This window comes from Bolinopsis microptera, chromosome 8, assembly GCF_026151205.1.
Source record: "Bolinopsis microptera isolate Bmic1 chromosome 8, MBARI_Bmic_1.0, whole genome shotgun sequence".
Classification (NCBI taxonomy): domain Eukaryota; kingdom Metazoa; phylum Ctenophora; class Tentaculata; order Lobata; family Bolinopsidae; genus Bolinopsis; species Bolinopsis microptera.
Genome location: NC_087079.1, coordinates 7,523,893 through 7,540,675, shown reverse-complemented (window position 1 = coordinate 7,540,675; position 16,783 = coordinate 7,523,893). Strand labels below are relative to the sequence as shown.

Below are 16,783 nucleotides of genomic sequence, written 5' to 3'. Positions count from 1 at the left end.
ATGATATAAATCGCTAACTTTCATGGAAATTATAATTCCTCGAACTACTAGTACTATTAACCACGAAATTAATCGTAATCATTGATTCACGATGTCAATCCTTCGCATCTCGCGCCGATTTGCATTTTGCATACGTGTGGTTGCGAGAAGATGCGCGGCGCGGCCCAGTGGCAGTGCCAGCAGTGCATCGCGCTACAACATACGAAATTACGAATATATGTGATTCAATTATGCATAATGACTTGCAAAATGCAGCGATTTTATTCATTATTGGACAAGAGCAACTGTTAGTGTTGGCGACGTTTGACAACAAATGGCAGCGTTTGATCGAAAACCTGGTTTCAGCCCCCCTGTGTGGATAGTTACTCTAACCAGAGCCCTCTCGCTAACTCGCTTAAAGTAGCGCGCGACGCCGAAGACACTGATAGTCTTTTAGAGTTTTAGTTAACTTGTTTGTGTACTTTTGTTTGCCCAGTTTATTCTGTAGGTGTTGAAGACCTTCAAATTTTCGTCGCTGACAAAACAGCAGAGTTTGTAGTATTAGTAATGCCCAAGGAAGATCACATCAGGACAACTACAACTCACCTCGACAATGGAAACGTCTACAAGAAGATCGACATAGGAAAGTCACCCTCAGTACACAGGCCCCCCAAAGCTAAAACTTCAAATCGTAGACAGAGGAACATCGCTCATCAACAGAAAGATTAAAGAAGCCCGATTTTTAGTTGAAAAGAAACCAACACTCAACGACAAAACAGAGTTGAAGTTTGAACAATCTAACACAGTTTTTAGTTAAGTGACGTGTAAATAGTAATATTTTCGTTTAAATTTCACTTCTCTGCTGCCATTAATTTCTTTTATCTCTTTTAGTCTTTTATCTCATGTACACGTCGCACGCTATTCGTTAATTTTCAGATGAGCCCTATTTGATAAAATGTTGTCAGTTTTATGTTCATATTTGCTCTGATTTCGTTAAAAACTATTTTACAGTGGATAACTATTTTACAGTTATATATTTTGTTTGAAATAAATTTCGTCGTACATGTTGATCGTTATAATTGAATTAATACTATTTTAGAATATGAGTATGACGTAGAAATGTCGATACGTTATTCAGCTATTTATTTCCATTAGAATCTGTCTTCACTGAGTCTATTCAGAAACAATCAAAAATTTGAATAAAAGAACTATCAAATCATGAGACTCAATAACACTACACAAATCCACCAGTTTGTATAGTATGGATGCGGATGTTTTATATTATTTTATATGAAATATGTTTATAACTTCCTTGATATTTCGTCCACACAAAAAAACGGCGACTTTAAAATACTCCGTATGCACTATGCACTATGCATGAACAATGAACATTGTTAACGTCATAGTGGAATAAAGCTTCCTGGGTTCAAGCTGCCTCAATAGTATGGGGCATGATTTAGACAGTAAACACTTGCACTAGTCTAAGGCGGCCTGAGCGGCATCTCTCTCACTACGCGAAGGCTAAATCATTATCCACAGTTATGGTACGTTATACACTAACAAATCATTATCCTTCACTTCACACAATAATCACACACAACAGTTCACACGCCTAAACTTACCATCCTAAGGATTCAGTAAACATGTTACAAATAACAGGTTACAAGTAAGATGAATTATATATAACCACCCGAGCAAGAAAACCAACATTACTATTCTACTTAGTTATACTGGGCACCGTGAAGCACCCTGGAGCACCTAGAGGAACCCGGACCACCGTGAAGTACCCTGGAGCACCTTGGAGCACCCTCTAGGTGCGATCTTTACTCGGACGTGGGCGCCATTGTTAAACAAATGGGGCCCACATTTTTCGTCTGCTACCGGCATCTCACCCTCGTATTATTCAACAGCCTAGGTTCACATAAACGAGTCTAACAAAACCTGTCCGTTTTCTTATCCTTCGAGTCAGTGGTGTGCGCCGCCGTGTTCTACCAAAATCGGCGGCGGCGTGGCCAAAATTAGCGGCGGCGGCGGCGTTCGGCGGCGTGGCCTGTGGACAATTGGCAGTTTCAGTTGTGACTCGACAAAATGGAAATTCATTGCTTAGGTAAAGGATTGACTTAGTAATAGTATTAATAAGGTTTTGACAGTTTCAAATCAAATCACTTCAATTCATCGTTGATCGTATGAGAGGAATTCACAATTTCATGAAACATTGCATATGCTATACAATTACATCGAACTACTTGATGTTGACGTCAGACATGCTAGAGGGATTTTATACACTCGTCACCAGCGCGCTTAAGCGGTAATACGCGTTCGATATAATTTTCAAATTTTTTCATTAAATTTTGTTGAGTAATTTTTTGAAAATTCAAATTTTAAAAATACCACGTTCACGCCGTTTGCGCCGCCGATAAATTGTTCGACGCAGCGGCGTGGGCTAAAAACTCGGCGGCGGCGGCGTTCGGCGGCGTCGCACACCCCTGCTTCGAGTCCAGCCTCGCAGCTAGTGGCCCACTTTTACATTTTTAAGCCCGTGTTTACTTTTACCAGGCTGGATAAGTATATTATTTTTACCAGGCTAGATAAGAATATTATGATCGTTGTTAACTTAATAACTTCATTTTTCCAATATGTGTGTACATTCAGCATATCAGCCTGTATCATAAACTGAAGCTCTGGGAAAGTTTTAACAATACTTTTAGTGAATAATCTACTTTATTCCATCATGAGCACAGTACTTGTGGTAAGTATGAACTGCAGTACCTCAAAGGTCACCGTGATTATAATATGACTTACATCACAGTGCTGGCAAGCACGAGCGGTGTCTTTATTGGGGGTATACTATGTACCCCCTTTACTATTGTACCCCCTTTACTATTATACCCCCTTTACTATTATAACCCCTTTGGTACTCGTCGGAAGCCTCTTTCGTGCACGCGAAGCGTGCACTCCGGCCGGAGGCGGCGGCCGAAGGCCGCCGCCTCCGGCAGGAGTTTTTCAGGCATTAAGACTCATCGGAAGTCGTTCAGCAGATTTATTTTTAGTTCAAAACATTCTAATTTGATGTCAAAGATGACAGGAATAAAAATAGTTATGTTGAGATTTTTAAGAAATTTGCATAAAATAGTAAAAATACTCGCCAGCACTGTTATACGAAATTCGGTAAAAAACCCAAAATCGCCATATTCAGGTGCCTTAAAAACCATGTTAAAATTGAGTTAGAGATCTGAAATTTTTCAGGGCGTCTAGACGTTGACCAAATCGACTGCAAAAAAAGTTTCAGGTTTCAGGAGCATCGGGAAGTGGGTTTTCTAGAACCCCTGTTTTACGATAGATTGTCGTGATACATATATACATATATTCAGGGATAGACGCTTTGCCAGTCAATTGTAGCCTGTATTTAATTGTCCATAGATTCAAAAGTATAAAAGAAACAGCCATTTCCGACCACAGGTCTTGCAAATAATTGTTTATACTTTAGTTTACATTGTATAAAAAAATTATATGACGTCATAAACACCCCTTGATGACGTCATCAAGTTAACCGTTTTTAAAACTTGATTTTTGACAAAGTAATAACTTTTAAAATTAATTTTAAACCATTAAGGAGTAATTTTATTCAAAATCTGAGGAAATTTTTACCTTAGATAATTGTTCAAGCATTCTGAAAAGCTACCGGAAAGTTTTTCTAGCTTGCTCCTTCATAAAGATATTCGTCATTGAAGTTTGTGCTTTTTTGAAGAATTATTTTATAAAAACGTCAATTTTACGATTTAGTATTCTCTGGTGTTGGGCCATGCCTTGGGTTGTGGAGCTCAGTTCTGCTTCCTATATGTATAAATTGTGTATTAGGCTAGTTTTAAAGTTGAAAATCGAAAAGTTGCACACATTGGGACACGCCCAAATTGATAGAAAATCGCTAAAATCACTGAAAATTGCTGTTTTCGTCATTTTCTGTCAACTTTAGAGTGCCGTTGTGATTACAGTTCTTATTAAAATACTTTGAAACTTTGCATGCTTATCAAACTATATATAAAACAATTACATGCAAAATTTTACGGCGATTCAATATTGGATGCGCACGCAACGTCTGCTCAAAGTTTGCACGTGCGAAAGGTGAGAATTTTGCTCATTCGTGATTTCCAACAAATTTTGCTTTGCCACGACAGTTGAATGTCATTATATATGAATTTAATGCCAACTTGAATGAGTATTAAGTGGCATATTCAGTCAGTGATCGACCGATATGCTTCCCTAAACACAAGGAAATGTTTTTAAAGGATAGATTTCGAAATCGTTGAAACTTCCTCCTTTATATTAATGATATGAAGATATCAGTTTATATTTCGACTTTATAAAGTACCCTGACATTATAATAAAAAAGAGATGATATTTTACCAAAACCCATAATCATGGGTAGAGTGGACCGCTGTCAGTGTCTCTCTTTCCCAAACAAAAGGAAATGATATTACTTTGATTGACCGTTCTCAAATGCAAAATGATACCGAGAATGAAATCGGTCGCTCGCTTTTCCCATTCATTTACAATTGTAATACATAATAGATTAAGAAAAACTACCCAAAGGCAGCTGTACTCGGCAATGAAGATTCAATAAACTTCAGCTAATTCAATAAGTAATACTAATAACTACCACCCTTACCCCGAAATACTAGGTATCGACCCGAACGCAACCCAAAGAGATTTTTACAGCATCTGATTGATGTAATCAATCGAAACTTATTACAATTCGTAAGCCGTGAATGAATGGGAAAAGCGAGCGACCGATTTCATTCTCGGTATCATTTTGCATTTGAGAACGGTCAATCAAAGTAATATCATTTCCTTTTGTTTGGGAAAGAGAGACACTGACAGCGGTCCACTCTACCCATGATTATGGGTTTTGGTAAAATAATACATAAGCTATTCATATTAAAAATTGTCCTCCCTGGACTCTGCCAGAATATCATAATGCAGAACAAAGGCATGAACAACATTCTAAGGATACCAGGCATTATAAGGTTACTATAATACTGCACCTTACAAATGTTACTATACTGCACCTTACTGCACCTTACTGCACCTTACTGCACCTTACTGCACCTTACACAGTGCTAAGTCTGATTGGCAAGCAGCTACACTCTTGTTAAGCCTATTTAGTGGTTTACACACTACATCGGACGACGGTGTCGTAGATCTTTCCTTGTTTGCGTGTGAGCTTTTGTTCTGTTATAGGGTGATATCTCTCCGACCATCAGAGCTGAGATCTTTTGTGGCACCTTTTGTGGCAAAAAAGCGATTTATAAATCTTTATTCCACTGGGAAGTATGAATAGGGTTATCTTTTGGGGATTATTTTTGAATTTATTTGAAATTTTTTAATAAAGTTGTAGTTAATAATTTATTAATTTTGGTGGTAAGATATTTATATTTTTCCATATAGTGATTTGATACTTTGTAGACATGTGTGATGATTTTATGTCATAATTTTTACTTTACTTTACTCTACTTTAACTCTTGAGTCCCTGAGTGAGGTGGCTCACGTGATACAGACACAATCATAATCAAGGAGAAATTCAACATTGTCGAGGAAGCTATTGAGTTTTTAATTTTATATCGTCATTTTCATCTTGTTTTGAGTTCTTTTGTTTCATAATCAATTTGTTATTTAGCTATATATGTCAATGGAACTGCGATAACAACAATATTACATAACAAGATGATAGGATTGGCAATACTCCTGCTCTGCCCAAATATTTCTGAAGGTGGGTAAGGAGGACAATCATATTTCATAAAATAATTAACGTACTTTATCAATCCTAATTTTATAACATTGTGGGCCTTATAATGAGCAGGGAAGGTGATATTGCTAAAAACGTGAATATTTGATATTTCTACAAGTGTCAGCAGACAACAAATTTGAATGAATCTGCTTTTAAAATACATGTGTAAATCGTCTTCAACTTAACAATAATCAAAAAAATCAATTTTTTACTCTTCCAGCACAGAATCTTACTTGGATTCCTTTCTCTGTCTCACATCAAGCCGTCATCTCCACCGACTTTTCCAACCTTGCCGTGGAGCGGTTCTACGTGAGACTTCCTTGTGATAGATCCGTTTGGTTCAAGCTTTTCCTCCGACGTGAGCATGGTCCCAACTCCCATGTTGAACTTCTCAGTAAGGTGGGTTAAGCAGCATACTCTTATTTTTCCGTCACTGAGTTGGTTCTATTTATCAGATAGTTTTGGATTTTATTTTTAACTTTATTCATATTGATTGGATCAGTCTGCAAGACTGTTAAGATTGAAATTTTGTTAGAAAAGTAACAAAAGTGTATTTTATATCAACTTCAGGTAAAAGGAAACATTTTTTGTAACGGTGCTGGTGCTAGGTACGACGGAGAGAAGACTGATTTCAATATGGGGAGTATCATGAAGTGTGAATCCGACAACAAAAACATAATTATTTTGTGAGTTCGGCCCCGATGATATTCAAATACATTTTCTTGATAATATAATAATGAAAATGGTTAAAACATATAATATTTTATTTGAGCGCGCATCTAATGTAAAAGTGTTTTGTGAGTACTAAAATTTGTTCATTTTAATGAAAAATAAATGATCACTCTTTAACAGAGTTGAAAAGACAGCTGACAGAGTAACCATCAAGAACGCAGGAAGGGTTTTGTATACTCAAGCTTTCACCTACAACGACGGAAACTGCCGTGTAGCTACCACTATTGTCAAAACACAAGTTTGGGAATACAGCGGATGGCTAGGCCTTGCTGTCGAAAATTCCGCTGGTAAGATCTCATGTTCTTTTATCTGTAAAACTAAAAGTTTCCGTTTTACCAGGTTTTTGGCGTCCAACTTCACTTTATATTTATAGTAATCAATGAATTATTGTCAATTAACTAAATACATACATGCTACATGAAGAGGTCTCCTCCTAGTCGTTGGAGTGGCCTGCATCACACACATCTCTTCTACGGCATAACATGTTCCTCCATTCCACTCGTTTTAGAGCTAACTGTTTTACTGCGTCTCTGCTGATGTTAATTAACTAAATAACTACCCAATTACTAACCTACCAAAACTGAAAAATTAGGTGGTGTGGACCAAATTTTTTTCTTCAGAGAAACAAGATACTACTGAGAGAATCGACTCCGATAAAGCTGCTGAAGCCATTGAAGAGGTTTCAAGTAAGTGTGGAAATGAATATTTATTGAGTACGGTAATGTATCTGAAATGACGCCCAGAATGAAATCGGTCACTAATTCCTTTTGAAATTTTTTCACGTGTAGGTCCTCAAACTCTAATGAGATTAGGTAAATAAATTAGGCGCGTGCACAGGAGAAGTAGGATCTATCTTTGTGTAGGAAGAAGGGACACAGGTCGTTAATGTGGCCACTGGTCAGACAACAAGTATTGGCACTAAGCCATCGTTATGGTTATAGGTGTATACTATACATTTGTACATACGGTTTGTGGGTCTACCGTTTTTTCTCGATACGAGCAACTAATCCTTGTTTTAGTAGAATAGTGATCTTTGTTTTAATGCCTAAGCCCTGCTAAGATCGAAGAAGTACAGGTTATGGGTAGTTCAAGCAAACAACATTTTGTTGTTTACAGAGTTGTTTCATGTGTTTTCTCCAGAGTTCTGCCTAGATAGTGGCCCCAATCTACATACTTGTTCAATCTTCTCCTTATCTGTCCAATCTCCATACTTTTTCATTATGTTGATATTGACTACATCTTCATTGACTGAGGGCGATAATAACCCAGACTTTTAATTTTTGCTTTATTACATTGTGTAAGTCACACATTTCTACGAAAGCAAATCTACTAATAACAGTAGATCGTTTCCAAATTCATATTTTCAACAATATTTGGCGCGTGTTATCTATTTCAACATAATCCTACGAGAAAAACTGTGCAATTCTTGTTACGAGGGTTAATGTTTGCGAGTTTTCATTTGCATTTGTGTGTTTTCCAGATAGCAATACAATATAATTTGTCTGAACCAAAGCTATATGTAGGACATTGGGATCATGTCACTATGAAGGTGATAATCCCGTTCGTTGCTCGCTTGCTGTTATGGAGAACTGCTGAGGGGTCCGACCAAGGTAACTACTAACTATACAATATACATGCCTACCAACAGTTGCACCCATTTCCCAAAAACGTTTTTGCTCCGAACATCGATTTTATTTTATATTATGGTTAAATAGACAAAAAGAATAAGATTGCACACCTTCAAAATTTTCTAAAAATATTCCCTCATCGAGAAAAAAAATATTTTTCTTTTTCGAAAATTTTTAAAATTTGGAGAAGTCTGTCACTGAAATACCGATAGTTCGGCCATTTTAAAAGTTTTTTGGCTGATTTTTTAACTGAACATTACTTACAATCCGTACAAGAAGCCATTGAAAGTATCATGTAATTTAACGATAAATGACGACGTTACAGAGCAAACAAGGTCGAAAAAATAAAAATTGAAATTTTTCCCACTTCTAAAGTTGTACATTTCACCAATCACCCGGGTCAGCAGATATCGCTTAAAAAATTCTTGTGAGTGTAGCTGATGATCATATCAAACTTTTTGGAGTAGGATTTCTCTCAGATTTGAGTTTTAAGCTATGCAATGTGGCCTCAAACGACTTAGTAAAATTCATCGTAAAAAAGGGCAAAAAAGGCAGATTTAAGGCTTAAAATGCCTATAACTCAAAAAGTATCAGTTTTTTGAAATAATTTTTACAAAATCGTAATCAGCTTGGGAAGACGAATCTTTTAGTACCAAATTTGACCAAAACCCATAATCATGGGTAGAGTGTACCGCTGCCAGTGTCTCTCTTTTCCAAACAAAAGGAAACGATATTAATTTAAATAACCGTCCGCAAATGCAAATTGATACCGAGAATGAAATCGGTCGCTCGCTTTTTCCATTCGATCACGGCTATTACGAATTGTAATAAAGATTATTGATTGGAAAAGCGAGCGACCGATTTCATTCTCGGTATCAATTTGCATTTGCGGACGGTTATTTAAATTAATATCATTTCCTTTTGTTTGGAAAAGAGAGACACTGGCAGCGGTACACTCTACCCATGATTATGGGTTTTGGTCAAATATCATCTCTTTTTGATTATAATGTCAGGATAATTTACAAAGCTGAAATGTAAACTCATATTTTCATTAACATTTATAATAATAAGGAGGTAATTTCATCGATTTCGAAATTTTACCCAACTGAACATGGCACTTTTTACTCATTCAAGTTGGCATTAAATTCATATATAATGCCATTTAAATATCGTGGGAAAGCAGAATTTATTCGAAATCACGAATGAGCAAAATTCTCACCTTTCGCACGTGCAAACTTTGAGCGGACGTTGCGTGCGCATAAAATATTGAATCACCGTAAATTTTTGCATAGCAGTATTTTTTATATAGTTTAATAAGCATGCAAAGTTTTAGAAGATTTCATACAGAACTTGGATCACAACGGGACTCCAAAGTTGATAAAAATGGTGAAACAATTTTCAGAAATTTTAGCAATTTTCTATCAATTTGGGCGTGTCCCCACGCGTGCACCTTTTCGATTTTCAACTTTAAAACTAGCCTATAACACAATTTAGACCTTTAAAAAGCAAAATTGAGCTCCACAACCCAAGGGATGGCCCAACACCAGAGAATACTAATTCACAACTTTTGTTTTTTCATAAAATTATTCTTCAAAAAAGCACTTACTTCAATAGCGCATATCTTTATGAAGGAGCAAAGTAAGAAACTTTTCCGGTAGATTTTCAGAATGCTTGAACAATTATCTAAGGTGAAAATGTCCTCAGATTTTGAATAAAATTACTTCTTAATGGTTTAAAATCGATTTGAAAAGTTATTACTTTGTCAAAAATCAAGTTTTAAAAACACTTAATTTGATGACGTCATCAAGTGATGATGATGAAAATAAATTATCTTTTAAAATAATGTAAACTAAAGTATAAACAATTATCTTTAAAACCTGTGGTTCGAAATGACTGTATCTTTTATACTTTTGAATCTACGGACACTTAAATGTAGGCTACAATTGACTGCAAAAAGCGTCTACACATACATATATATACTTCACGACAATCTGTTATAAAACAGGGGTTCCAGAAAACCCACTTCCCGATACTCCTGAAACATGAAATTTTTTTTACAGTCGATTTGGACAAGGTCTAGACGCCCTGCAAAGTTTCAAATCTCTAACTCAATTTTAACATGGTTTTTAAGGCACCTGAATATGGCGATTTTGGGTTTTTTACCTAATTTCGTATAACATGCTGGCGCGTATTTTGCGCAAATTTCTTAAAAACCTCCACATAACTATTTCTTATTCCTGTCATCTTTAACATTGAATTAGAATGTTTTAACATAATTATACCTGCTGAACTACTTTCGATGAGTCTTAATGCCGGGAAAACAATAAAGGGGATATACTAGTATAGGGGGTAAATAGTATTGTGAATATAAGGGCGACGGTAATGCTTGCCAGCATTGTGATAGGTGCTTTTAGAAGACAAATTGTCTTAAATAATTTTCTAGCTCGAACACAAGGGTCCCCCCTTGTATAAATTTTGTACAAATTGTACACATTTTTTTACAAATTTTGTGTCTTTAAATATTATAAATGTCGTACTAAAAGATTCGTCTTCCCAAGCTGATTACGATTTTGTAAAAATTATTTCAAAAAACTGATACTTTTTGAGTTATAGGCATTTTAAGCCTTAAATCTGCCTTTTTTGCCCTTTTTTACGATGAATTTTACTAAGTCGTTTGAGGCCACATTGCATAGCTTAAAACTCAAATCTGAGAGAAATCCTACTCCAAAAAGTTTGATATGATCATCAGCTACACTCACAAGAATTTTTTAAGCGATATCTGCTGACCCGGGTGATTGGTGAAATGTACAACTTTAGAAGTGGGAAAAATTTCAATTTTTATTTTTCGACCTTGTTTGCTCTGTAACGTCGTCATTTATCGTTAAATTATATAATACTTTCAATGGCTTCTTGTACGGATTGTAAGTAATGTTCAGTTAAAAAATCAGCCAAAAAACTTTTAAAATGGCCGAACTATCGGTATTTCAGTGACAGACTTCTCCAAATTTTAAAAATTTTCGAAAAAGAAAAATATTTTTTTTCTCGATGAGGGAATATTTTTAGAAAATTTTGAAGGTGTGCAATCTTATTCTTTTTGTCTATTTAACCATAATATAAAATAAAATCGATGTTCGGAGCAAAAACGTTTTTGGTGTATCTCCCCTTAACAGGCCATTAATAGGCTCCCAATCAGTGACGTGTTCTGATTCGTCATGTCAGATTGTCAACACGACAGTTGCACCCAAAGATCACTGGAGATGCTCACAGAACTGGAGTGTGAAGTGCCTTTGCTCTCACGCGACAAGACCCTTTCCACTGGACCTGAGGAGCACAACCATTCCCCTGATGCTTTGGTGGAGGAAGGGGCTTGTCAACTCTCTTCGAATTATCTGATTGTCTGACATGAACATTTTTCTCACAAAAGTGTTTCTCGTCGATATGATAATCACCCTTTATTAATTCGTAACCTTCTACGATGTTCACAGCTGAAGATATTTGACAAACAAGAAAGGAGGTAAAAAGTGGCAAAATGTGGCCTTAAGACAAGTGGAAAATTTTGGAAAAATTGGTCAGCTTAATGAAACCTAAAAATGTAACCAAAAAACGTCATAAATTCTTTGGAAGCTTCTTGTGTCAGTAGATCGATTTTTTCAGACGGATCTGTCTGTACTATTTTTGCACTCTGTACCGCCAATGTCCATATCACGTAAAATATTGACCTTATAAGGTATAAATCGTGACGTCGCGTTATCCATGACAGTTGGCACGACTACTGAACAGACTGTGCCTGCAGTTAGGCACAGATTATCAGATAGGCATAGTATGGTCGGGCCCTTAAATTCTGAGAATAAACTATGGGCGACATTCATACAATTCCTTTACAATTTTGCTAGAACACCTCTTCTTTAAATTCATAATATTCATTAATCGTTGCTCAGTAGTCATGAATTAAACATACAATTAACAGATTGGTTACCAGTGAAACGTGAGGTGAAAATAGAGTGGGATCTTGAGTCGACACCTTTAGAAATTAGAACTAATAGTGTGCTGGGGAGTGACAATATGGTGTATGTGGACTTCTACTCTGCTGGGGGAGAGTTTGCAGGAGCAGTCGCGCTCTTCTTCACCTCTACTCCACAATACAACCTCAGCTGGTGCACATCCTCCACTAACTTCCCTGTTAATCTCCCCTCTACTGCTGACAAGGTGTGGCGTATAACCAGAACTGCAGGTGTCAGAGTAGTGATACACTGTAACGAGGTAGAGGTGCTCAACATAATGATCTCTCTAGCAACGTGTGACGGTAGCTGGTGGAGCACGATCTGGAACACGGACGTGGCAAAGATAAAGTTCTCTTCCTCCGACACAGCATCTGATTACTACAGAACACAACCAGGTGACTAATAATAACAAGCTTTGGTTTAACAAAGTAACAATAACTTTAATTTACAAATAAGCCAACTTGCTGATTCTCTCGTAAGCTCGTGATTACGTGTTTTCTGTCTAAATTTCAAGTATGCCATTTAGTTATTTAACATAAACACATATATTATAGGATATGGGATATAGGATAGTTAGTACATATTGTTATTTATAACTTAATAAAGTGATCATAAGAAACCGTCAAAATAACCCTTATTAATCAGTTTAACGTGATTTAATATGACATATCGACAGTGAGCTGCACGGGACTGAAGGCTGAGTGGAGGACTACGATCTGGACAACGACACAGTTCCCAGTAGTCCCAGGAACCGTGGTGGAAGTGAATTGTGTTGAATCCAGAGCTCTCAATAAAGGGAGCAGCGAGGTGATCTGCATCTCAGGAACGGAATTTCGTTTCGAATCCGATGAACCCGAGTGTATACATCCAGGTATTGAAACAGTAAACATGCTAAATAACCATAGCATCACCATTAAAGGATAACTTAAAGGATATAAACTTAACAAAAAGGCGAGATGACTCGGACCGAACATTTTCGAAGTCAAAAAATTTACAAAGTTATCTTGGAAACAAATTTTGTTTACATTTCAGGTTACCTTGATCATTATGAGCCATAAATATTTTTTCGAAGCCGACCATTTGATACACATTTTTTCGAATGTAGGTACGGACTATTTTCGGCTCATAATTATCAGGGTAGCATGAAACATGAACAAAAGTGGTTTCCAGAAAAATTCTGAAAGATTTCGACTGAGAAAATTTTCTGTTGAGTCATTCTCGATACGTACCTCTGAAGGCAGGGTAGAAGGGGACTTCGAAACCGAAAAAACATTTTAGGCTCATATTAATCAGTGTAGCATAAACCATGGACTGAAGTACCTTAATTCGTTTAATTCCAGAGCCGTGTGGAGAAGGACCTCTGAAGTCAATTAAATGTTTCAATCTTATCGTTCCTTTTTTACATATAACAAGCGTCATGTATTGGCCTTAATTTATTTCGACCGAAGTGGTTTTATTCGAAAAAAATAAAATACTTTGGTTGTAATGGACGGGATGATGATTAACTTAGTCAGAAACGGACTCATAGATCTTTGAAGAACAGATCCGTGAGACACAATTTGTTACTTTCTGTTCGCTCAGACCACTTGCCCCGTACTTTAACTGCTCATTAGAGATAACGTCAATCCCAAGACTTTTGTAGTTCTTCAATTTTTTGAGAGTAGGAGAATTCATGCTCAGAAAAGACCAATGGAATAGCTGGTCCAGTATGACGAAATAAAAAATTGGTCAATGAATAATAACTTTAGGTCCTGCAATTTGGAGCCCCGAGTGGTGTCAAAATCATAAAATTGATAACTAGTTAAACTCGTATTCAAAATAAATAAAAAATAATGAATATTATGAGATGTAATAATACAATCGCTTTCAGAAACATGCCCAGCTGGGCAGTATAAAACTTGCAGCATGATAACATGTGAACTGTGCCCTCCGGGAACGTTTAGAGAAGCTGAAATGGATTCAACCAAGTGTGTCTCTTGTACGGGAAACATGATTAGTCCTATAGAGGGAGCTATTTTCTGTAGACAATGTGATGATAACATATTGGCAAACTCAGATAAAACTCAATGTGGTATGTAAGGAATAATATAGAAAGTGTTTATCACGGTTTAAGTCGTTAAAATAGTAGTTTCGTCTTAGATTTAGATTTTCAGATTAGTATTAAACGTATGTTCTAAGTTTTTGTTATCAGTACTAAAGCAATTCGGCAACTGAACTTTATTGAAATAGTTAATTCAACTGACAGATGGGCTTTTGAATAACTATGATGTGTAAAAAGTGCAAAGCTTATAAACTATGCAACTACAATAAAAAGTCAATAATTTCAGATATCTGTGCACCTGGGTGGTATTCTCGCAATGGAGGAAAAGAACCTAGCTGCCTGAGATGTGATCCCTCTGAATACCAACCATATCCTCAACAAACCCGATGTTTAGCCTGCGCTGGATCTGTGAATAGGGAAAAGACAGCTTGCTTGCCTGTAAGTGCCAATGTCAGGTGTGGGCCTACTTCCATCACACTACCGTGGTTGAATAAGGGATCACCTATAGAATTTGCAGAAACCTGGGCAGGAAACAGAAGCTCAGCTAACTGTCCTGGAGATCCATACAAGAAACTTTACAAAGAGTGCACTGTAGAAGGATATTGGGATGATCACACTGACACCGGTGAATGTGATTCCCCACTGTCATCTTGCTTGCAATCAGTACTTGAAGTTGAAAGTGACTTGAATGCAGACAAAGTACACGATCTCAACAAGGAACTGAACTGTGTTGCTGACGCGGGAGCAGAACTTATACTGTCCCCCAGAGACACTCATGAAATTGTTGATCTTCTTTCGAAATTAACCAAACATCCTACTTCTGAGGTGAAAGAGCTAAGTTTGGTCATGATAAGGTCAATGGAAAATCTGAGGAGGGGAGAATCTGAATTTTTGAAGGAATCGGAGAAATCAGAGATAATAAAGATTTTGGAAACTGTGTCCAAGTCCAATACAGAAGATAACATAATAACAACGGACTCGATTGTATTGCAATCAGTCACCCCGACCATGTCTAAAGAAAAACCTGCCATTAACCTGACAGCTCCTGAAACTGTCCCAGCAGACGATCTTCCCATCATGCTAGATTTCGGAAACCAACGAGGACTAAAAATAAATGTGGCAGTCATGGATGAATCCTATAAAAAAATGCTGCCGAAACCAACAACTCCAAATAGCACTTTGGGCTCTCCAATAGTCTCAATCAACTTTTTAGACAGTGAAATAATGGACGGCTACAACTTTTCACTGATCTTCCAGCAAAAGAAGGATTCGACTATCTCTGGGAATAACATCAAAAGAACATGTGTATATCTTGACGTAGTAACGGATGAATGGCTGACTGAGGGTTGCACAACTATCCTAAATGAAGACAAAACCTGCATGTGCACCTGTACTCATACAACAAGCTTTGCAGTGTTGCTAAGTCCAACAGAAGTGACAGATCCAGCCCAGGATATCTTCAGCTACTTTATGTCTGCAGTAAACCTTATCTTCCTGTTCCTGACTCTTGGCCTGATTCTTCCGTTCAAGAAGCTGCGACAGAAGCAGGCCACTCTGATCCAACTTAATCTTATACTGGCTCTGATATTGGCTAACCTGTCCTTTACCTCCCTTTCTGCCTCTACCAAAATAACTGTGGACCAATCTGGTAACCCTCTATTGTCATTAAACAAAGGATGTGTTGCAGGTGTGATCATTACCCAATACTTCTTTCTGTCTGCTCTTTCTTGGATGGTATGCTGTGCTTGGAACTTCTTCGGAAAGATAGTTAATGCTATAAAGACCTTCGGAAATAAAGACAAGTTTTTCTTCCACAAGTGTGTAGCTGTAAGTTGGTTACTACCACTGATATTTCCAGTTGCAGCCTTCTTGACGTCACTTACACTGAATAAGGATGACTACTCTACGCCGTATGTTGGAGCAGCAAGAAAGAATGACACCAGCTGCTGGGTTGAAGATCCTTGGAAGTATGTTGGGTTCATGGTGCCTGCGTACACTATTATTCTCTTCAACTGTGTCTGCTTTGGAATGATAGCTAGAGTAATTATCCGAGCAGCAAAGTCTGGAAGTGGAATTTCTAGTTTAGAAAGAACAGCTAAAGCATTGATGATGGTTGCAGTCTCAATTGGGTGTCCTTGGATTGTGATCGCCCTTGCAGTTGGTCCTGGAGCTGTGTACATGCAGTACTTTTTCATTCTTCTAACAGGACTACAAGGACCTCTCCTTTTCACTGCTTTGGTCGTGTTCCAAGAAGATGTCAAAGACAACACACTTGCTTTATTGGGAATAAAACAGTCTAAGAAAGAGGAGGGGAAACAGAATGTCAGCATTACTCAGGCTTCTGTTGTCAATTCTAATCCTTATGCAAATTCTTCTCAAGGAGCTGAAGCAGCTGTTGCCGAGAAAAAAGATGGAAGAAAAGAGGAAGATATAATATATGAAGATGTCGAAGAATGTGAGATAGCAAGGATAGAGAAAGGATCTGACTAGATTGAATCGGAGGAGAAAGAAAACCAGGATGATGGAAAAAATTCCCCAAATCTAGTATAACTATGGACTAAGAAACCAGTAATAACCTAAAAGGAAATGGTTTGTTGATAGGACAGTAAACTTCATA

At 37.1% G+C, this 16,783-nt stretch overlaps 2 protein-coding genes across 2 annotated transcripts; both read left to right on the top strand.

Moving 5' to 3' along the window:
- Positions 1–5,571: 5,571 nt before the first annotated feature.
- Positions 5,572–13,489, top strand: LOC134820124 (uncharacterized). Its single transcript, XM_063830346.1, has 6 exons — positions 5,572–6,450; positions 6,617–6,783; positions 7,117–7,182; positions 12,092–12,520; positions 12,802–12,932; positions 13,466–13,489. The coding sequence occupies exons 1-6, from the start codon at positions 6,401–6,403 to the stop codon at positions 13,487–13,489; spliced, it is 867 nt and encodes a 288-aa protein (XP_063686416.1). The 5' UTR covers positions 5,572–6,400.
- A 485-nt stretch (positions 13,490–13,974) lies between these two features.
- Positions 13,975–16,783, top strand: LOC134819447 (adhesion G protein-coupled receptor E3-like). The gene is made up of 2 exons (XM_063829402.1): positions 13,975–14,196; positions 14,453–16,783. The coding sequence occupies exons 1-2, from the start codon at positions 14,031–14,033 to the stop codon at positions 16,654–16,656; spliced, it is 2,370 nt and encodes a 789-aa protein (XP_063685472.1). The 5' UTR covers positions 13,975–14,030; the 3' UTR covers positions 16,657–16,783.

Bases quoted from the DNA above. Each gene is read 5' to 3' on its own strand.
- LOC134819447 (XM_063829402.1), top strand. From the start codon at position 14,031: ATGATAACATGTGAACTGTGCCCTCCGGGAACGTTTAGAGAAGCTGAA. The intron at 14,197-14,452 runs GTATGTAAGGAA...CAATAATTTCAG, and splicing joins CTCAGATAAAACTCAATGTG to ATATCTGTGCACCTGGGTGG.
- LOC134820124 (XM_063830346.1), top strand. From the start codon at position 6,401: ATGGGGAGTATCATGAAGTGTGAATCCGACAACAAAAACATAATTATT. The intron at 6,784-7,116 runs GTAAGATCTCAT...TTTTTTCTTCAG, and splicing joins TGCTGTCGAAAATTCCGCTG to AGAAACAAGATACTACTGAG. The intron at 7,183-12,091 runs GTAAGTGTGGAA...TACAATTAACAG, and splicing joins AGCCATTGAAGAGGTTTCAA to ATTGGTTACCAGTGAAACGT.